At 43.6% G+C, this 18,995-nt stretch overlaps 1 protein-coding gene across 3 annotated transcripts in view; it reads right to left on the bottom strand.

Moving 5' to 3' along the window:
• Positions 1 to 6,366: 6,366 nt before the first annotated feature.
• The window catches only part of msrb3 (methionine sulfoxide reductase B3), a 106,468-nt gene continuing 93,839 nt past the window's right edge, over positions 6,367 to 18,995 (bottom strand). For all 3 annotated transcript variants that reach the window (XM_078219809.1, XM_078219810.1, XM_078219807.1), the window contains 2 exons: positions 9,681 to 9,778; positions 6,367 to 7,963 (listed from right to left, as the gene is read on the bottom strand). In XM_078219809.1, the coding sequence (XP_078075935.1) occupies positions 7,808 to 7,963; positions 9,681 to 9,778 (254 nt within the window). In that variant the 3' untranslated portion in view covers positions 6,367 to 7,807. The remainder of the gene's footprint in view (positions 7,964 to 9,680; positions 9,779 to 18,995) is intronic.

Raw genomic sequence — 18,995 nt, 5'->3', positions numbered from 1 at the left:
TTCAAATCTGGCCTCGGGTGTGGAGTTTGCACGTTCTCCCCGTGTCTGCAATGGTTTCCTCCGGGTGCTCCAGTTTCCTCCCACAGTCCAAAGATGTGCGGGTTAGGTTGATTGGCCATAGTAAATTGCCCCTTAGTGTTAGGGGGACTAGCAGGACGGATAAGTGGGGTTATAGGGATAAGACCTGGGTGGGATTGTGGTTCATGCAGACTCGATGGGGCAAGTGGCCTCCTTCTGCACTGTGGGACTTCTATGATTCTATGAGTTCAGTCCTCAGAATTACTAGTCCAGTAAAATGACTACTATACTATAAGGCTCTGAAATCTTTAGTGATTAAATAGCTTGCTGATGCTCAACATCTGGGCATGAAACATGTGGCTGGAATTCTCCAAGCTTGTTCACCCCTCCACCACTGCCAGCAAGAACGGAAAATTTGTTGTCCAGCTAAAACTCCATTCACTTCAGCCAGATCGGAGAATCCCAGCTGCGGGCGAAGTCAGGGAATTCTGGCCGAAATTTACAAGTGCCAGGGACCCGGGTTTGATTCCTGGCTTGAGTTACTGTGTGGAGTCTGTACGTTCTCTCCATGTCTGCGTGGGCTTCCTCCAGGTGCTCCGGTTTCCTCCCACAGTCCAAAAGATGTGCTGGTTAGGTGGATTGGCTATGCTAAATTGCCCCTTAGTGTCCCAAGATGTGTAGTGTAGGAGGATTAGCCGGGTAAATATGTGGGGTTACGTGGATGGGGTCTGTAGAGTCGGTGCAGACTCTACAGAATGGCCTGCTTCTGCACTGTAGGGATTCTATGAAGATTACTACTCAGCAGTAAATTTGATCAACTTCTGTTCCTATCCTCCTTTTTTATCCCATTATCCTTCTTCCATTCTCTTCTGAAAGTATTTACCCGCTGTAAACACACATTGCCACAGGTGGCAAGTATTTATCTGCTACCTTAAAGTTCATTTATTAGTCATAAGTAGGCTTACATTCTCACTGCAATGAAGTTACTGTGAAAATCCCCTAGTCACCACACTCCGCCACCTGTTCGGACACACTGATGGAGAATTTAGCACGGCCAATGCACCTAACCAGCATGTCTTTCGGGCTGTGGGAGGAAACCGGAGCACCCGGAGGAAACCCACGTAGACACAGGGAGAATGTGCAAACTCCACACAGTCACCCAAACCGGGAATCGAACCTGGGTCCCTGGTGCTGTGAGGCAGCAGTGCTAACCACTGTGTTACGTGCCGTCCATACCTTATTGAAGTGGCTATTATTTATGGATGGGACAGGGAGTCTTTGTAGAATATTCCACTGCACGGGGCCTCACACCTGAGCACAATACTATCTTGGCCTTGGGCAAGGTGCTGAGGGGACTGGCATTTGTAGGGCTTTACCCCTGCGTGAGTCACTGCTTTCAGTTGAGAAGGGGGGAAACATTTTAAAAACTGGTTCTAAAACTTTAAAAAAAGAGTAGGTCGAGATTAACTGATCATTAGCTTTTCTTTGTTGCTTGCCACCAACTCTTGGGAGAAAGCAATCAGTATTATATTGTTCAGGATGCCAGTTAAGGGAAAAAAATGGAGGGAAAAAGGATCTTGCGAGCATCCGTAAACCAATCCCAAACAAAAACAAACACTTTAAAAAGTTTACCCAGAAGAAGTTCACCCAACTTTGACCTAAGCTGGGCTTATTTTCGGCTAGGGGAGCAAAATTCAAAATTTAAAAGTTCAGTATTTTTACCAATCACAGTTAATTTAATTTGTGCAAGAATGGAACAAAGATATCAGTGTTAACAACTGGGTGTTACTTGGAGAGGTTTTTAACTAATTATAGCAATGCAATTTTAATGTGTTTCTGTAGACCTATGCTCAGGAGTATACGCAGGCACATCATTTCTTGCGGCATACAGAATGGTCTCTGCAAGCAAATATTTCTTTATATTTTTATATAAGAAAATCTTTATTTATACAATCATATGAATCAAAAGTAAGTGAATTGAACTGTTCATTGCAGCCTATTTTCAAAAGAAAACAAAAATCCACATTGGAATTATCTTCTTAGAACATGATCAGAATGTGGTCTTACTCTCCAAAAAACCCCAGTGAGCAGCTTGTAATTTTTCTGTAATTTTATTCCGCTAAATGCAAAGAGTTTCTCAATATTATGTTATGTTTTTTGTGAATTCCTGCTGCATTCTTCTGTATGCAGGAATATGAACTTCAACATATCCAGGGGGCAGCATGGTGGCACAGTGGTTAGCACTGCTGCCTCACAGCACCAGGGACCCGGGTTTGAATCCTGGCTTGGATGATTCTCTGTGTGGCGTTCGCACATTCTCGCCGCGTCTGTGTGTTTCCTCTGGGTGCTCCGGTTTCCTCCCACAGTCTGAAAGATGTGCTGGTTAGGTGCATTGACCCAAACAGTCGCCGGAATGTGGCAAATAGGGGAATTTCACAGTAACTTCATTACAGTGTTAATGTAAGCCTTACTTGTGACTAATAAATAAACGGTGGTAAGTTGAATATAAAGACATAAGGTATTTAAATGTCAACAACAAGTACCCCAAATTTTACTTTTCTGCATTTTTTTCTTTTGCTCCAGCCTGCACTAACTAATGAGCACCTGGGTAAGACCTACCTGGCAGTCTAGCAGCACCTTATCCAGGCGATCATTCTTCATGTGTGAGCCTAAGGAGTAGGCTTTTCGGTCATCGAAACCATAAAGTTGATTCTGTTTTCGCTCGGTATGTGTGACACACACTGAACATGCAGCACACAATTATTTAGTACAGATTAGGTTTTTGGAGTTGGACAGAGAGAGGACATGTCCCCTTTTCTTCGTGCTCCGCTTCTTTTTGTTCCAACCCTTGTTTCCCCTTGTGATTTTGTGCGGATTAGGATTGGACCATGGAATCTTGTACACCTGGAAGCTCGTGATGGCACAGTGGTTAGCACTGCTGCCTCACAGTGCTAGGGACCTAGGTTCAATTCTGGACTTGGGTGACTGTGGAGTTTGCACGTTCTCCCCGTGTCTGCGTGGGTTTCCTCCGGGTGCTCCAGTTTCCACCCCAACTCCAAAAGATGTGCATTGATTGGCTATGCTAAATTGCCCTTTAGTGTCAGGGGGATTAGCCGGGTAAATACATGAGGTTATGGGGATAGGGCCTGGGTGGGATTGTTGTCAGTACAGGGCCGAATGGTCACCTTCTGCGCTGTAGGGATTTTATTGGAGAATTTCTATAATACATTTCATACAAATACCAGAACCATGAGAATTACAATTGGATTGGGATTTGCCTTCATTTTTTAAATGGATAAACAAATGAAACTGAGGGTATTGATTTCTTTACAATATAATTTGATCATCATTGGTCCTCGTTTTCATTTTTTTAATAGTTATTTTAAACGTTTCTTCCTCCCAAATAACACATCCTGACCGAGAGGGATGATTAGCAACTGAACTGTTCCAAGTTCCTATTAATAGAACTCTGAAATATCTAATAAGGAGCATGTAAGACTGACATTGATTGACTTCTGAATTTCTCATCAGATGAGGTGCTGTTTACACCCTCACATGACCAGGTGGGGGGAAAATTAGATTTTTAAAATATGGGACAATGTACACGTGAGCATCTTATGGCACCTTAGCAAAGCATAGACTTTCTGGTCAAGGGTGCCTCTAAATATTCTGTGACTTCAAGTCTGGGAACAGACTATAAAAAGTGAGGTGGAATGTGTATCCTAGGTATTTCCTGCTTTTTGTCAGCCCAGATCCATTAAAACATTGGTGAGAGGACATTTGAGAATTCAGGTCCGTTTGTACCAGAGGGAGCTGACTGAGGTTAAAATTCGTCCGAACATGGTAGGACTTCACAATATCACTCTATCCATCAGAAGCACTAGTTCAGTTGCATGATTACAGGCAGCATTGAATAGTGGCTACAGGTATTGGATGAGCAGGAGAAGGTGGTGATGGCAGAGGAGTCTGATATGCAGAGGGGCAGTTAACAGCTCACCTTGGAGAACTGGACTTCACCAGTTCCTGCACTTGTAAAGGAAGCTTCTGCAACACTCCAATCAATTGCAGAGCATGCAGCAACTCCAAAGGCATCAGCAGAGAACGTCTGCGAGGTTGAGGCACGAAAACCAGTGGAACTTCTTTTGTGAATGTTCCAACTGTTACTCTAAAGATCTTGAGTTACATGATGGACAGAATACCTGTTCTAGCTTTGACGGGCTTGGAGACTGTAGTTGGATAATCAGTCATAATCTTTATCCGTGCCATCAAGGTCGTTGTGACATTGAGCAAAGGAGAGAGCACCCGGCCGTAACGACATAAATGGAATCGATGTGGTGATGATGATGTTTGAAGTATTGTATAGCAACACCAGAACCTTTTGCCTGTCTCGGCACTTGGGGCAGGAAGTGAACAAAGCCAGGTCACCCTGGCTGTGGAAGTAGTGCAGCCTGAACTGAGTATATTTCAGGGTTCCGCTACCATTTTCTGACAGCTATCCCTTACGCTGACATGTTGGCCAGAAATTTACCAATACGCCCGCCCGAGGCTCATAAGATCGTGCCCGAGGCCGGTAAGATCGCGCCCGAGGCCAACAGAGAATGCCATTGTGCAAGCGATTTCAGGGCTGGCGTGCCAGTAAAATCAGGGCCGTTTTCTCGGGCACTGAGGTAGCTCTTAGGCTAAGTGTAAGACGAGAGAACGTTAGGTCAGTTATCCCTTTTTGGGCAGCAGACAGTCCATCAAATGGGTGAAGGGGCTTGAACCATCTTGAATTTGACCTTCATTTAAATCACTACGATGGGCAGTTTGCCAATTTGGACAACATGCTCGTACACAGGCCAATCCTGGGAATTGCCAAACATGGGGTGGGTACGGGGATTTATACTCCATGCAAGACCCCCTACTTTAAATTATATCTTGCCACTCTGTCTCTGTATTCCTCTACTCCATCACTCACATGTATGGATCAAGCTTTCCCTTGCATGCAACAATACTGCCTGTGACAACCACTCCACGTGGAAGAGAGTCCCATATTCCCATCACTTTCTTTTCTGTGGGAGGCAATCACAAACATGACAGATTTCTAGATGGACTAAAATTACATGGTGAAGGGTGTAGCACCTCACCAGATGGCATGAATGTGAGATTTGCACTTTGATGAAAGATTTCTCGCATTGTGGTTGGAAGTATATTTGCAGAGGATGTGGGAAAGATGTAGTTAATAATGCAGATGCCATAGTTTCAAACTAATGGAAGGACTCCAGGAAAGCTTGCAACTGGCATTGGTTTCTCTTCCACAGCTTCTTTATGCTGCTCCTGCTTCTCTTGCTGACCTCTTGTGTGATACTTGGAACTATTCTCCTCACAGTTCCTTTGGGGCCTTCATGATGATGCCTGTCGGTAACCTGTAACCTGTCAGTTATCCAGTGCAAAGGGAATAAACAGAGCAAACACAACATCAGTCACTTGTTTTTTAAAAACATATATATGTATGGTTGTTAAGTTTCTGTCCCCGTTTTCCCCAGTAATCACAGAAGTAATACAAGGGCATGGGTGTTCCTGACATGCCCTGGCAATGCAATGCCAGTGAAGAGTTGGTTCCAGATCAGCCTACAGTGAGCAAAGCCCCTTTTTAAACTGAAGCATTGGAAAACACTTCTCCAAAAACAAATGAATGGATGCCTCTGTTTAGTGCAGGAAGACTGGCAAAGATAAAAGGCAACTCCCCATGAGAAACCCATTGCGCTATTCTGTTGATGGTGTGTAAATGCAACGCTAAAATGTCAGGCCAAATGTAGCCCAATCCATCACACAAACCAGCCTCCCATCCATTGACTCTGTCTACACTTCCCGCTGCCTCGGAAAAGCAGCCTGCATAATTAAGGACCCCAGGCACATTCTCTCTTCCACCATCTTCCGTCGGGATAAAGATACAAAAGTGTGAGGTTACATACCAACCGACTCAAGAACAGCTTCTTCCCTGCTGCCATCAGACTTTTGAATGGACCTACCTCATACTAAGTTGATCTTTCTCTACACCCTAGCTATGACAACTATAACACTACATTCTGCCCCCTCTCCTTTCCTTCTCGACGAACGGTATACTTTGTCTGTATAGTCCGCAAGAAATAATACTTTTCAGTGTATACTAATACATGTGACAATAATAAATCAAATCAAATCCTGACAAACTAAATGACTCAGGAAAATGATTACATTTGCCACCCTATCCCCAACCTCCACCAAGTATAGTGCAAGCATTCCCTTTTTCTGTGCTTGGGTGTATTAGATTGCTTGGCTACAGCTTACAGAGAGATGCTGTGCAGAAAGGACGCCGGTCTTTGTTTTCATTTAAATTATTTTAATTAAAAAAAATTTTATGCAAACATGTTTCACTTCAATACACATCATCATTTATCTTCACATGGGTGACATGGTGGCACAGTGGTTAGCACTGCTGCCTCATAACGCCAGGGACCGAGGTTCGATTCCAGCCTTGGGTGACTGTGTGGAGTTGGCACGTTTTCCCCGTGTCTGCATGGGTTTCCGCTGGGTGCTCCGGCTTCTTCCCACACCCCAAAGACGTGCAGGCTAGGTGGACTGGCCATGCTAAATTGCCCCTTCGTGTCCCAAGAGGTGTAAGTTAGGGGGATTAGCGGGGTACACGCACGGGGTTATGGGGAAAAGGCAGGAGAATGGGGATGAGAAAAATATCAGCCATGATTGAATGGCGGAGCAGACTCGATGGGCCGAGTGGCCTAATTCTATTCCTATGTCTCATGGGGTTACGAGGATAGGATGGGTGTTTAAAAAAATCCTTTTAAATTCCATCGTGAATCCTTCCATCCACCCATGTGCACATCTACTGATTGTATTTTATATTTGCACTAGTATTTGCAAAGCGGAGGATCGGAAGAGGGTGAAGGTTGAATCTTTCTGTAAACGTCTCAATGTAGATTTCAATCCTCTGAAATATTTTCCCAGGAATGAGTGGACGCTGGGAATCTGAGCACGCTCTACTATTCTGACCCCTACTTTGGGAGGCTCCGCGAGATAAAGCGCTGAAAGTTACTATATACAAAATGCAGACCATCGGCAATGGAACCAGGTACTCCGAGCTGATCTTGACATATACCAGCTGCAGTCAGCAAGTGAGATTCACAATACAGACCCACACACATCAGACCCATATTACTTTTTTTTATTAAAAGCAATAATAATTTTTACAAACAGGTCTCGACTAGATTAGGGAAAATATATGTCCACTTCAAGAAAATAATTTTAATTCTGATGTACAATAAATGGACTTGTAACATCCTGCAGCTTTCCTGATTTTCTCCACTTAGGACAGTGTGACCCAAGCTTGAACTTTGCTTTTTCTCTTGCCATTGCGTTTCATTGTCAAGCATTCCTGGCAGATTCCAAATTACATTACGAGGAAACTGCTAATACCTTGCTTTTCCTGCCTGCCCCTGTGCCATGCTATGCTGCTTTGGAAGAGTACAATGGATTTTCTATGCTGCATGGTAGAACTCCCACAGTTTAAAACCCAACCACGGTGACTTACTCCGTTACAGTCCACATCCAGAGAGGAGAAAGTTTACAAGGATAGTCTTATCCATTTTTAAATAAGTTCATGTGCTTTTGTGCAGAAGATCTTTACTGGTGTATGCGTATGAGTGTGTGCGCTTAAATAACTTGTTACTTCATTACTTTAAATGCACAAAGATGTTTGTCCCCGGAGCATGGGTTTGTGAAGTAATAACCCCATCCATCAGCCCTCTGTAGCCTAGAGTTCAGTCTTGCCAGATGGGGCAGGGTCGGTGCCTTCCTCAGTTGTGCTCTGGCCCGTGGGTATAAAGGATAATGAGGCAGAGTTTATACAATACCGTTTACCAGTGGGACGGGGCCCATCATCAAAGACATGTCCCAGATGTGCACCGCACTGAAATAAAATAGCAAAAGTAATTGCTTTCTTGTAACAAAAAGGATACTTTAGATTACTGTTATACTCTACATCATTCATCAGGAGGTAGCAAACTGCAGTTAACATCTGAATATTCTTTGTGATCTAACCTTTCGCCCTTTAATAGCAGCTACTTCCAAACCGTGGTTAAAAAGTATTCTTCCAGAAACTTAATAAAGGGTAACAAATTCTTAAGTATTAATTCTACTTTATTGGACGGCATGGTGGCACAGGGGTTAGCACTACTGCTGCACAGCATCAGGGGCCTTTGTTTGATTCCAGCCTCTGGTGACTGTCTGTGTGGAGTTTGCACGTTCTCCGTCTCTGCGTGGGCTTCCTCCAGGTGCTCCGGTTTCCTCCCACAGTCCACAGATATGTGGGTTAAGTTGATTGTCCATGCTCAATTGCCCCTTAGTTGTCAGGGAGATTAGAAATGTAAATACATGGGGCTACGGGGAAAGGACCTGGGTGGGTTTGTTGTTGGTGCAGGTTCAATGGACTGAATTTGCACTGTAGGGATTCTGTGGTTCTATGAATCAATATCGCACAGCTGGACAATTTCAAATGATTTCAAGAAAAAGTATTATTTTACCCCTGTGGAGATGTACTGACTCTATGGGAATGTTCAGGACACAATAATCTTTGAAATGACAGCAAATGACGGTCAGTAGGCACCGGAAACAACAAAAGTCTCATTTTTAAAGGTTTCTGCTTTAGCCAATGCTTTTGTACACACGTGGAGGCCTGTCAAACCATCATATGCTTGCTACACGCCAAGATCAGACTGCATGCTGGTGACAGACAATGATACTGTGTTAAAGAGGAGGGAGCCTGCTTCATGCCACTGTGGCCTTGTCAGTTGTGAGGACCATCAGCTGCTTGCCACGTTCAATCTTCCTCTCACCAAGGAGACAAAGATCCCACAATTTGCTAATATTTCAAGTTTTAAGATTTGGGAATTCAATTGCTAATATTTATTAGAATTTAATTAAGCGTTACAGTTCTCAGACAATTGCAGTCACATCTATTTATTGCTCCCAAATTTTTCAATAAATTACTACTGAATTTTTGCGCAATTTATTGGTGAATATAAGCTTCTGACATAAACTATTCCACTTCTGATGGAACATCTATTTCTCAATTTTAATTAATTTTCTCCCCTCCCTCCTTAGAACACTGGTGCCTTGTGTCACATCCACAAAGGACAGTACTCTGTCTATCTGGTAACTGCAAACTTTGGGAAAAAAGTGAGCTTTGATGACTATTATGGCATCATATCCAAATCCAATCCTGCTCTTACAATCCCCTGAGCAGGGATTGTAGGAGAGCAATTGGGACTGACATTTATCATTCCCTCCTTGTACTAGTGGCACTGAGGCCAATTCCAATTTTCCCCCCTCAATGAGACCAACCAGGAACCCAGCCTGGGATTTTCTTATGCTGTATGGCCTCACCTCTGCGTAAAGTTCATGTGCCATCAAAGGACATGACCCACGTACACTGGACCAAGCCTCCAAAATGCAACTTGCAAATTGCCATGTAAACAAATGGGTTCCCAAACAAATCTGTGATCACTGCTGATCCTCCGTAAATTAATTTAATTGAAATGGGTACAAAGAATGGAACCGTCCCAGATTAAGAGCACTCAGAAGCAGTCGGAACATGGTACACAAGTGACAGTAATTAATAAACTTACATTGCTGCAACTTGTCTCAATCCTGTGCATTCCATGGGAGAAGTCATCTACCTGTGTTATTGCATTAGAATCCAGCACCTCATAGAAAGACGGCCAACCTGTATGGTAATAAATTGAAGATCATTAGCTGCTATATCGTACTTGCCCCACCTTAATGTTGGTAAGGGCCTGCATGTCTGGAACAGGGTCTGCTGCTGCAGCTCAGTGGTTAACTGTTAATGGTATCATTCCAGAGCCAGTTGACTGCACCTTAGTGTTTTTTTAAGTCTCTATCACATTAGGTAGATTCCACCGTAATGTTTTTCTCCCCCCAGGTTTCACCCATCACTGCACAATTTTCTCTCTGTTTGGGGACAGTGGCGGATATATATGCAGCTTCCACCTAAAACGGCTTCCACACACCTGTGCTGCTGCCTGAGGCCCGAACCAAATTTTGGTTTGGCCTTCGTGTAAATGTCACTGGTTCACATGCGGTGGGAAGACAGAAAATTGGCAGCTTGGGTCTTGCGAGGTGTGATCTGGAGCCCTGGATGTCAAGGCAGAAACTCTCTGCCTCTTTCTACCTCAAATGTAGGACAATGGGTCCTAAAATGAGTGTTAAGATTCTAATTTGCTTATTTAAACAGCCTTGTGCCGGTTTCAGATGCTCAGGCCTCTCGCCCATTAACTGGCTCATCTGAATATTGTAATGGGTGTGCCTTGGAGGTCAAGGAGATAGCTGAGGTGTTTGCCCAACCCCAACGCCACTCTGATTTTCAACTTTTCTCAAAAATGCATCTTATTGCACGCAGCAGAGAGGGGAGAAAGGGGGAAGAATTATCTCACAACTCGCCCTATTTGTAGCAACGGCATCTGCAAGCAAAGTATGAAGATGACAACATCAGCACAGTTGCCAACAGTCAGGACCTTTGATAGCTGACTGTTCAGTGGGGCATCTGAAGAGGTAAGGAGAAATGAAAAGCTCAGGTGCCTGTGACGAGCGTTCAGAGAAAACAAGAGGTCAGAAAAGAGAAAATGCTGGAAAATCTCAGCAGGTCTGGCAGCATCTGTAAGGCGAGAAAGGAGCTGACGTTTCGAGTCCAGATGACCCTTTCAAATTTTGATTTCAGATTCCAGCACCGGCAGTAATTTGCTTTTATTTAGAGGTCAGAAAATCCTGCACTTTCTCAGCCCCACTGTCTTTATTTGCAGCAAAGGCAGCAGAGAATGCCATGCCTGAGTAGCCTCCTGAGCCACTCCAGGCGACCAAAAGAGAAAACGCTGGAAAATCTCAGCAGGTCTGGCAGCATCTGTAAGGAGAGAAAAGAGCTGATGTTTCGAGTCCAGATGACCCTTTGTCAAAGCGATCTCAGGCAATGTTCAACAATGTTGACCACCAAGGGGCAAACCAATGCCTCATGCCACAAAAGGCTGCCAGTTTATTTAGTTCTACTTGCTAAGTTGAAGCATACACTTTCAACTTTAATGCTCTTCAATCTTGAAGAGATTTTAAAGGAAAGGACATGAGGTGATTATAGCCATTTAAAAAAAATATTAATCTCTGCAATTGAAATTGTCAACTTTGAAAATAACATGTTCATTCTGCGTCTTCTTTCCCAGCGACAAAGACTACTTTTTAACCTCGAGATCATTTTTTTTTCTGGAAAGCATTAAGATTGTAAGACAGTAATCTATTCAACTGATGACATCATGTAGTTCAGCAGTTCAGTTGACGGAAGGACTAGTTCAACAAATGGGATTTCTATTCTGGATTACAGATGTTGCAAGCACCATAGAATGATACAATGCAGAAGGAGGCCATTTGGCTCACCCAGCCTGTGCTGTCTATTTGAAAGAGCGTTCCAGTTCGTTTCACTCCCCTGCCCACTCCCCTTGGCCCTGTAAACGTTTCGCTTTCAAGTATTTACTCAATTTACTTTCAATGAATCAGCTTCCACCACCCTTTCACAGGCAACGAATTCCACATCATAACAGCTCATTGTGTAAAAATGTTTTTCCTCATATCGCCTTTTACCATTCACCTTAAATCTGTCTCTTCTGGTTGCAGACCTTCTTGCTAATGCAAACAATTTTCTCTGCATACTCTATAAAACATCTTAATGACTTTGGACACCTCTAACAAATCTCCCCTTAACCTTCTCTGTTGTAAGGACAGATCAATCCCAGCTTCTCTAGTCTCTCTTTGTAATTGAAACCTTCATCCTTGCTGCTATCTAATAAATCCCCTCTGCACTTACTCTAAGATTTGACATTCTCTCTAAAGTGAACCCGAAAGTCCCAGAATTGGACACAATGCCCTAACCCTTTTTTCAAGTGTATTAAAAAAAATACATTTGTCATCGTAACTCTACAACTTGAAAAAAGATAAAAATGTGAAAAGTTAAACATTTCCTTTCAAACATTTGTATCCAAAATTAGTTTCCAAATAAAGCATTGCAATTATAAGACTACCAGTCTTCTACCATGGTAGCATAATATCAACATCCTGCAAAAGCATGAACAGTCATAGTGACATTATAATATAATAATCCGAATAATATCTATTAATGATGAGTGACACAGTGGTTAGCACTGCTGCCTCACAGCGCCAGGGACCCAGGTTCGATTCCCGGCTTGGGTCAATGTCTGTACAGAGTCTGCACGTTCTCCCAATGTCTGTGGAGGTTTCCTCCGGGTGCTCCGGTTTCCCCTCAGTCCGAAAGATGTGCCAGTTAGGCGCATTGGCCATGCTAAATTCTCCCTCAGTGGACCTGAACAGGCTCCGGGAGTGTGGCGACTAGGGGATTTTCACAGTAACTTCATTGCAGTGTTAACGTGACAATAAAAAAAAAGGAATCTCTTTGTTCATTGTTCTCTTTATACATTCTGTTCAATTAGGTACTTTTAAAAGGCTAGGAGGGAAAAAAAACTGAATTTGTTAAACAGTAAACAGGTTAAGACACGGACACTAATCTCAGGCGGGAAGAGATGGGGAGAGATTATTTTAACCCTCGCCCCGCTGGATAAACAGGAACTCCACACACAGTTAGCAGAACAAAAGCAGAAGGATCAAAACTATTTATATCTGGATTAAAACATTTTTTTCTTTCATAAGAAGTACAAAGCGCATTTAAATTCTTAATAGTGATTTTGACTTTCTTAAAAAGTTGCAGATGGCACATTGTTTAGACCTTTTTTTGTGCCCCGTTGCTTCTGAAACACATCAAGCCACAGTTGTTTGGCATTCCTTCACCTACAACCTATTTGCTTATTTTTCTACATCATTAACAATTCTTATGAATAGTCACAGAACAACTCTGGTCAGTTAATAATAACAGTAGGCACGACATTTACAATTCTCCAATACCATCATTTTTCACTTCTGGAAATCCAAAACCTTCTATTACCTCCTTGCACCACAGTGAGATACAAATCAGCCATAAACATTTTCTCTCTTCAAAGACCGAGCTTAGTAATTGCCAATAAAGTTGCTGCTCTCCACCAAGAAAAACAGTTGAAATAATTGTGGTTAACCAAAGCAGCCTCTTGACTCTTGAAGCTTTAAAAAAAAAATTTAGGACTCGGTGCAACTATGTTAACTAGCACAATGCAGAGGTGAAGTAATATTCAGTAAAGGTGTCAGTACAGGTCCTTTATAGGAAATCATCAATGAAATAGCCAATGCAATAGCTATACATAGATTGCAAATTACCTTTGGCCAGTTAAGAAGCACTTTGGTTTTTGATAACATCTAAATTCTAACCACTTATGTGCTTAGTACAGTAGTGAATATGCGATGATGGGAAGTTATGTGCTTTACAAAGCCAGAATTCAAATAGTGTCAATCAGTTTACTTCAAATGTTTTTGAGTGTCAGGAGTTCAGATTGAATTAGTGTTACTATATTTCTTGCCAACGATTTGTTTTGCATATTATATAACACATAATTTAATGCCATCTGCTTTTCTTAACATTGCGTAGGATACTGATGTATTACACTTAATACCTGTTACGTACAGACTATCATTGTGTTATTGTATTATTGATTTGATTTATTATTGTCACACGTATTGGGATACAGTGAAAAGTATTGTTTCTTGAATACTATACAGACAAGATGTGGAGATGCCAGCCTTGGACTGGGGTGGGCACAGTAAGAAGTCTCACAACACCAGGTTAAAGTCCAACAGGTTTATTTGGAATCACGAGCTTTCAGAGCGACGCTCCTTCATCAGGAGATTCACTGGATGAAGGAGCAGCGCTCCATAAGCTCGTGATTCCAAGTCCAGGTTGGACTTTAACCTGGTGTTGTGAGACTTCTCATGATACAGACAAAACACACTGTTCATGGAGTACATAAGGGGGAAGGAAAGTAAAGGGTGCAGAATATATTGTTGCAGTTACAGATAGGGTGCAGAGAAAGATCAGCTTAATATATGGTAGGTCCATTCAAAAGTCTGATAGCAGCAGAGAAGAACCTGTTCTCGAGTCGGTTGGTATGTGATCTCAGACTTTTGTATCTTTTTAAGTTTAAGTTTATTTATTTGCATCACAAGTAGGCGTTACATTAACACTGCAATGAAGTTACTGTGAAAATCCCCGAGTCGTCACAGTCCAGCGCTTGCTCGGGTACACAGAGGGAGAATTTAGCATGGTCAATGCACCTAACCAGCACGTCTTTCCGACTATGGGAGGAAACCGGAGCACCCGGAGGAAACCCACACAGATATGGGGAGAACGTGCAGACTCCACACAGATATGGGGAGAACGTGCAGACTCTGCACAGACAATGACCCAAGCTGGGAATTGAACCCGGGTTCCTGGAGCTGTGAGGCAGCAGTGCTAACCACTGTGCCAAGAAGGTGGAAGAGAGTAAATCCTGGGTGCGTGGAGTCATCGATTGTGCTGGCTGGTAATAATGGAACTCTGAATGTTATTATGATTAATCAATGTAATTTCAGTGAGTTACCTGCCACCAATCCCACCAAAAGTCAATGGACTTTTATTTGGCCTGCCGCATACCCCCACGGGTCCTGCCATGACAGGACTGGAAAATTCCAGCCAAAGTTTCCCCTCTTCACTCTGTTTCCTTTCTTCACCTCCTTGTGGCTGGGCCTACTCGTTCTCAGAATTTCCTGCACAATAGCTGCTAGCATGGGACCATAAGCTACTCAACTGCCATTACGAAGATAAATTCAATAACGTTTACAGATGTCATGTGATTACAATGTCAGGTGATCAGATCGACATGTGGTCAAATATCTAGGATTGCCTCCAACTAGAGTCGACAAGCCTACTGGCTACTGCTAAAAGCCTAGAAACCTAGCCTAGGACCCACAACTGCCATCACAGGGGACCTAGTGGGAATCTCACTGTGTCTACTGGAGAAGAAGAATGGGAAGTATTAGGAAAGGGCACACTAAACTGCACCAGCAGCGAGAACCATCAGGAAGAGAGATTCAGGATTTATGTCCTACCAGAGTCTTCTGAACCCCTGGGGAGATGGTGGCGGATTGGTAATGTCACTGGACTAGTAAGCGAACCCTAGGCGTTCATCTGGGAACATGGGTTCAAATCCCACCACGGCAGCTGGTGGAATTTAAATTCAATTAATTTGGAATTGAAATTGTGGCCGGGATTTTACGACCTCGCTCGTCCCGAAACCGGTAAAATCCCGCCCGAGGTCAATGGACCTTTCCATGGTCCGCCCCTCGCCGGCTATGATTCCCGTGGTGGGCGGGGTGGTAAAATTTCGGCCCTAGTCACAGTAATTGGGAACATAAAACGATCATCAAAGCTTGCCCACCTGCCATCCTTACCTGGTCTGGCGTATATGTGACTTCAGACCTACAGCAATGTGGTTGACTCTTAACTGCCCCATGGAATCAGTTCAAGGGCAGCTCAGGATGTGCGACAAATGCTGGTTGTGGCAGCGATGCTCACATCACATGTAAAGACCCAAGGTAACACTCGTGCAGTTCACAGAGAAGCATCGCAAACAAGACTGCACACATCCAGGGAAGCCGGAGACAGCTGCATTACCTTCTGCACTCAACAGTTAGAGCTTACCTGTAGCAGTCAATAGTCACACTGCCGTGCACTTCTGCTTCTGACTCCTTCCAGTCTGCGGGATGTGAACTCTCAGTCCGTTGCAGTCCAAGCTTGCATTAGACATGTATCTGATGTTTTATTTGCCAAAGCAAATACGTGCGTCACTTACCCCATGGATAACCAGAAAACAGCAATATGGGACAGTGGCTATGTGCACATTGCAGGCTTTCCTCTACTCCTCCCCGCCACTTCCCCAAGTCCAGCATAACATCCTGCATATTTCCATGGACCCTGATACATACAGAAATATCAATGATTTCTGCCATTTGAATGCCACAAATATTTTGGTTGCGCTGATCCTTAGAACCTTACATGGGCCTGTATCCACCATCTGAGTAGCCATCATGGCACATTCAGACTGCAACAATCTCCATCTCCCCAAATATTTGACCATATAAATCACATCAGAGGCTAGCGATTTTGAAAGATTGCAACATAGGAACAGGAGTAGGCAACTGATTTTCTTGAGCTTGGTCTGCTATTCTACTAGATCATGGCTGATCTCTGCTCCAACTCGGTTGACTGGACTTCTTTCCCCCTTGGCTGACAAAACATCTTTTGATTTTTCAGTATCCCCACCCTTTTTAGCAAGAGTTTCAGCTTTCCACTGGCCTGAATGTTAAACAGTGCTTCCTGATTTCACTCTTATCTGGACTAGCTCTAATTTTAGGATTACACCTTGATTCTGATTTCCCCACTGAAACAACAGTTTCTCTATTCCCACCCTACTGAATCACTTCATAATTTAAACATCTTGATTAGATCACTGTTGAACTTTCTATCGGGGACGAAGTAGAAAGGATCGAGAGCTTCAAGGTTTTAGCTGTCTAGATCATGAACAACCTGTCCTGGTCTCCTCCATATCGACACAACAGTTAAGAAAGCCCACCAATGCCTCTACTTTCTCAGAAGATTAAGGAAATTTGGCATTTCAGCTACGACTCTCACAACTTTTACAGATGCACCATAGAAAGCATACTTTCTGGCTGTATCACAGCTTGGTATGGCTCCTGCTCTGCCCAAGACCGTAAGGAACTACAAAAGGTCGTGAATGTAGCCCAATCTATCACGCAAACCAGCCTCCCATCCATTGACTCCATCTACAGTTCCCGCTGCCTCAGCAAAGCAGCCCGCATAATTAAGGACTCCACGCACCGTGAACATTCTCTCTTCCACCTTCTTCCGTCGGGATAAAGATACAAATGTCTGAGGTTACCTACCGATTGACTCAAGAACAGCTTCTTCCCTACTGCTGTCAGACCTTTGAATGGACCTACCTTGCATGAAGTTGATTTTTCTCCACACCCTAGCTATGACTGTAACACTACATTCTGCACTCTCTCGTTTCCTTCTCTATGAATGGTATGCTTTGTCTGTATAGCGCGCAAGAAACAATACTTTTCACTGTATGGTAATACATGTGACAATAATAAATCAAATCAAAATCAAATCATGGAAGTGCCATCCATGTTAACATAACCTGTTCTCATTGTTTAATTTCAAGTCACAGTATCATTCAACAACAACAATTTGTTTTTGAATACCACCTGTAACGAAGCCATGTGTCACATAGGTGGAATTTTCCCGTCCTGCCCACCACGGGAATTGTAGCGGGTGGGGGCGGACCGTGCAAAGTCTGTTGACCTCGGGTTGGATTTTCCGGTCTTGGGGCGAATGCAGCTGGAAAATCCTGCCCAAAGTATTTATAAAACATTCCAAAGTGCTTTGGATGATGTGCTACAACTGTTCTCTCCCCATCCCCTGGCCAATATATCCTTGCTGTGGTGCAGTGCCTATTACTGAGCATATATTTTAGATGGGTTCTGTACATCCGGGCATTGTATAACTGATCTATTCAGCTCCTCTTGAAATAAAACAGACACTCCATCAATTCTTTGATAACCATTTTGTACCTGTGTTTTAGCTTGTAGTCATTTTTTTGATTTGATTTATTATTGTCACATGTATCAGGATACAGTGAAAAGTATTGTTTCTTGCCTGTCAAGCAGTCAAAACATAGCGTTCGTAGTGTACATGGGGAGAAAGAAAGGATAGGGTGCAGAATGTAACGCTACAGTTACAGATAGAGTGTGGAGGTGGAGGTGGCGGCACGGTAGCGCAGTGGTTAGCACTGCTGCTTCACAGCTCCAGGGTCCCAGGTTCGATTCCCGGCTCGGGTCACTGTCTGTGTGGAGTTTGCACATTCTCCTCGTGTCTGCGTGGGTTTCCTCCGGGTGCTCCGGTTTCCTCCCACAGTCCAAAGATGTGCGGGTTAGGTTGATTGGCCCGGTTAAAAATTGCCCCTTAGAATCCTAAAATGCGTAGATTAGAGGGATTAGTGGGTAAATATGTGGGGGTAGGGTGGGATTGTGGTCGGTGCAGACTCGATGGGCTGAACGGCCTCCTTCTGCACTGTAGGGTTTCTATGATTTCTAGTGAGGGTGGGCGGCACGGTGGCACAGTGGTTAGCAGTACTGCCTCACAGTGTTAGGGACCCGGGTAAAATTCCGGCCTCGGGTGACAGTCTGTGTGGAGTTTGCACGTTCTCCCCGTGTCTGAGTGGGTTTCCCCTGGGTGCTCCAGTTTCCTCCCACAGTCTGAAGATGTACAGGTTAGGTTGACTGGCCATGGTAAATTTCCCCTTAGTGTCAGGGGGACTAGCAGAGTAACTACTTGGGGTTACAGGGATAAGGGCTGGGTGGGATTGTTATCGCTGCATGTTCGATGGGCCAAATGGCCTTCTTCTGCACTGTAGTGATTCTATGATTCTGTTCTATGATTCTAAGGATCAGCTTAATATATGAATGGACCATTCAAAAGTCTGATGACAGCAGGGAAGTAGCTATTCTTGAGTCTGTGTACATAAACATCTAAATCTTTTTGCACTGCCACAGTTCTCATTGTTAAGAAAATCTTTTGATTTTTCTTTCTGGGATAAAAGAGAATTACCTCTCACTTCCCCATGTTGAACTCAATTTGCCTTAGTTTTGTACATTTGCAAAATCTGCCTATGTCCCTTCATAATGTCAACAAAACAAAGGAGATAGTCACTGACTTCAGGAAACGTAATGGAGAACATGCCCCTGTCTACATCAATGGGAACGAAGTAGAATTGGTCGAGAGCTTCAGGTTTTTAGGTGTCCAGATCACCAACAACCTGTGCCGGTCCCCCATGCCGACACTATAGTTAAGAAAGCCCACCAATGCCTCTACTTTCTCAGAAGAC

Source organism: Mustelus asterias, chromosome 9, assembly GCF_964213995.1.
Source record: "Mustelus asterias chromosome 9, sMusAst1.hap1.1, whole genome shotgun sequence".
In the NCBI taxonomy this organism is placed as follows: Eukaryota; Metazoa; Chordata; class Chondrichthyes; order Carcharhiniformes; family Triakidae; genus Mustelus; species Mustelus asterias.
The sequence above is the reverse complement of the archived record's forward strand: the minus strand, read 5'-3'. Positions and strand labels throughout refer to the sequence as shown.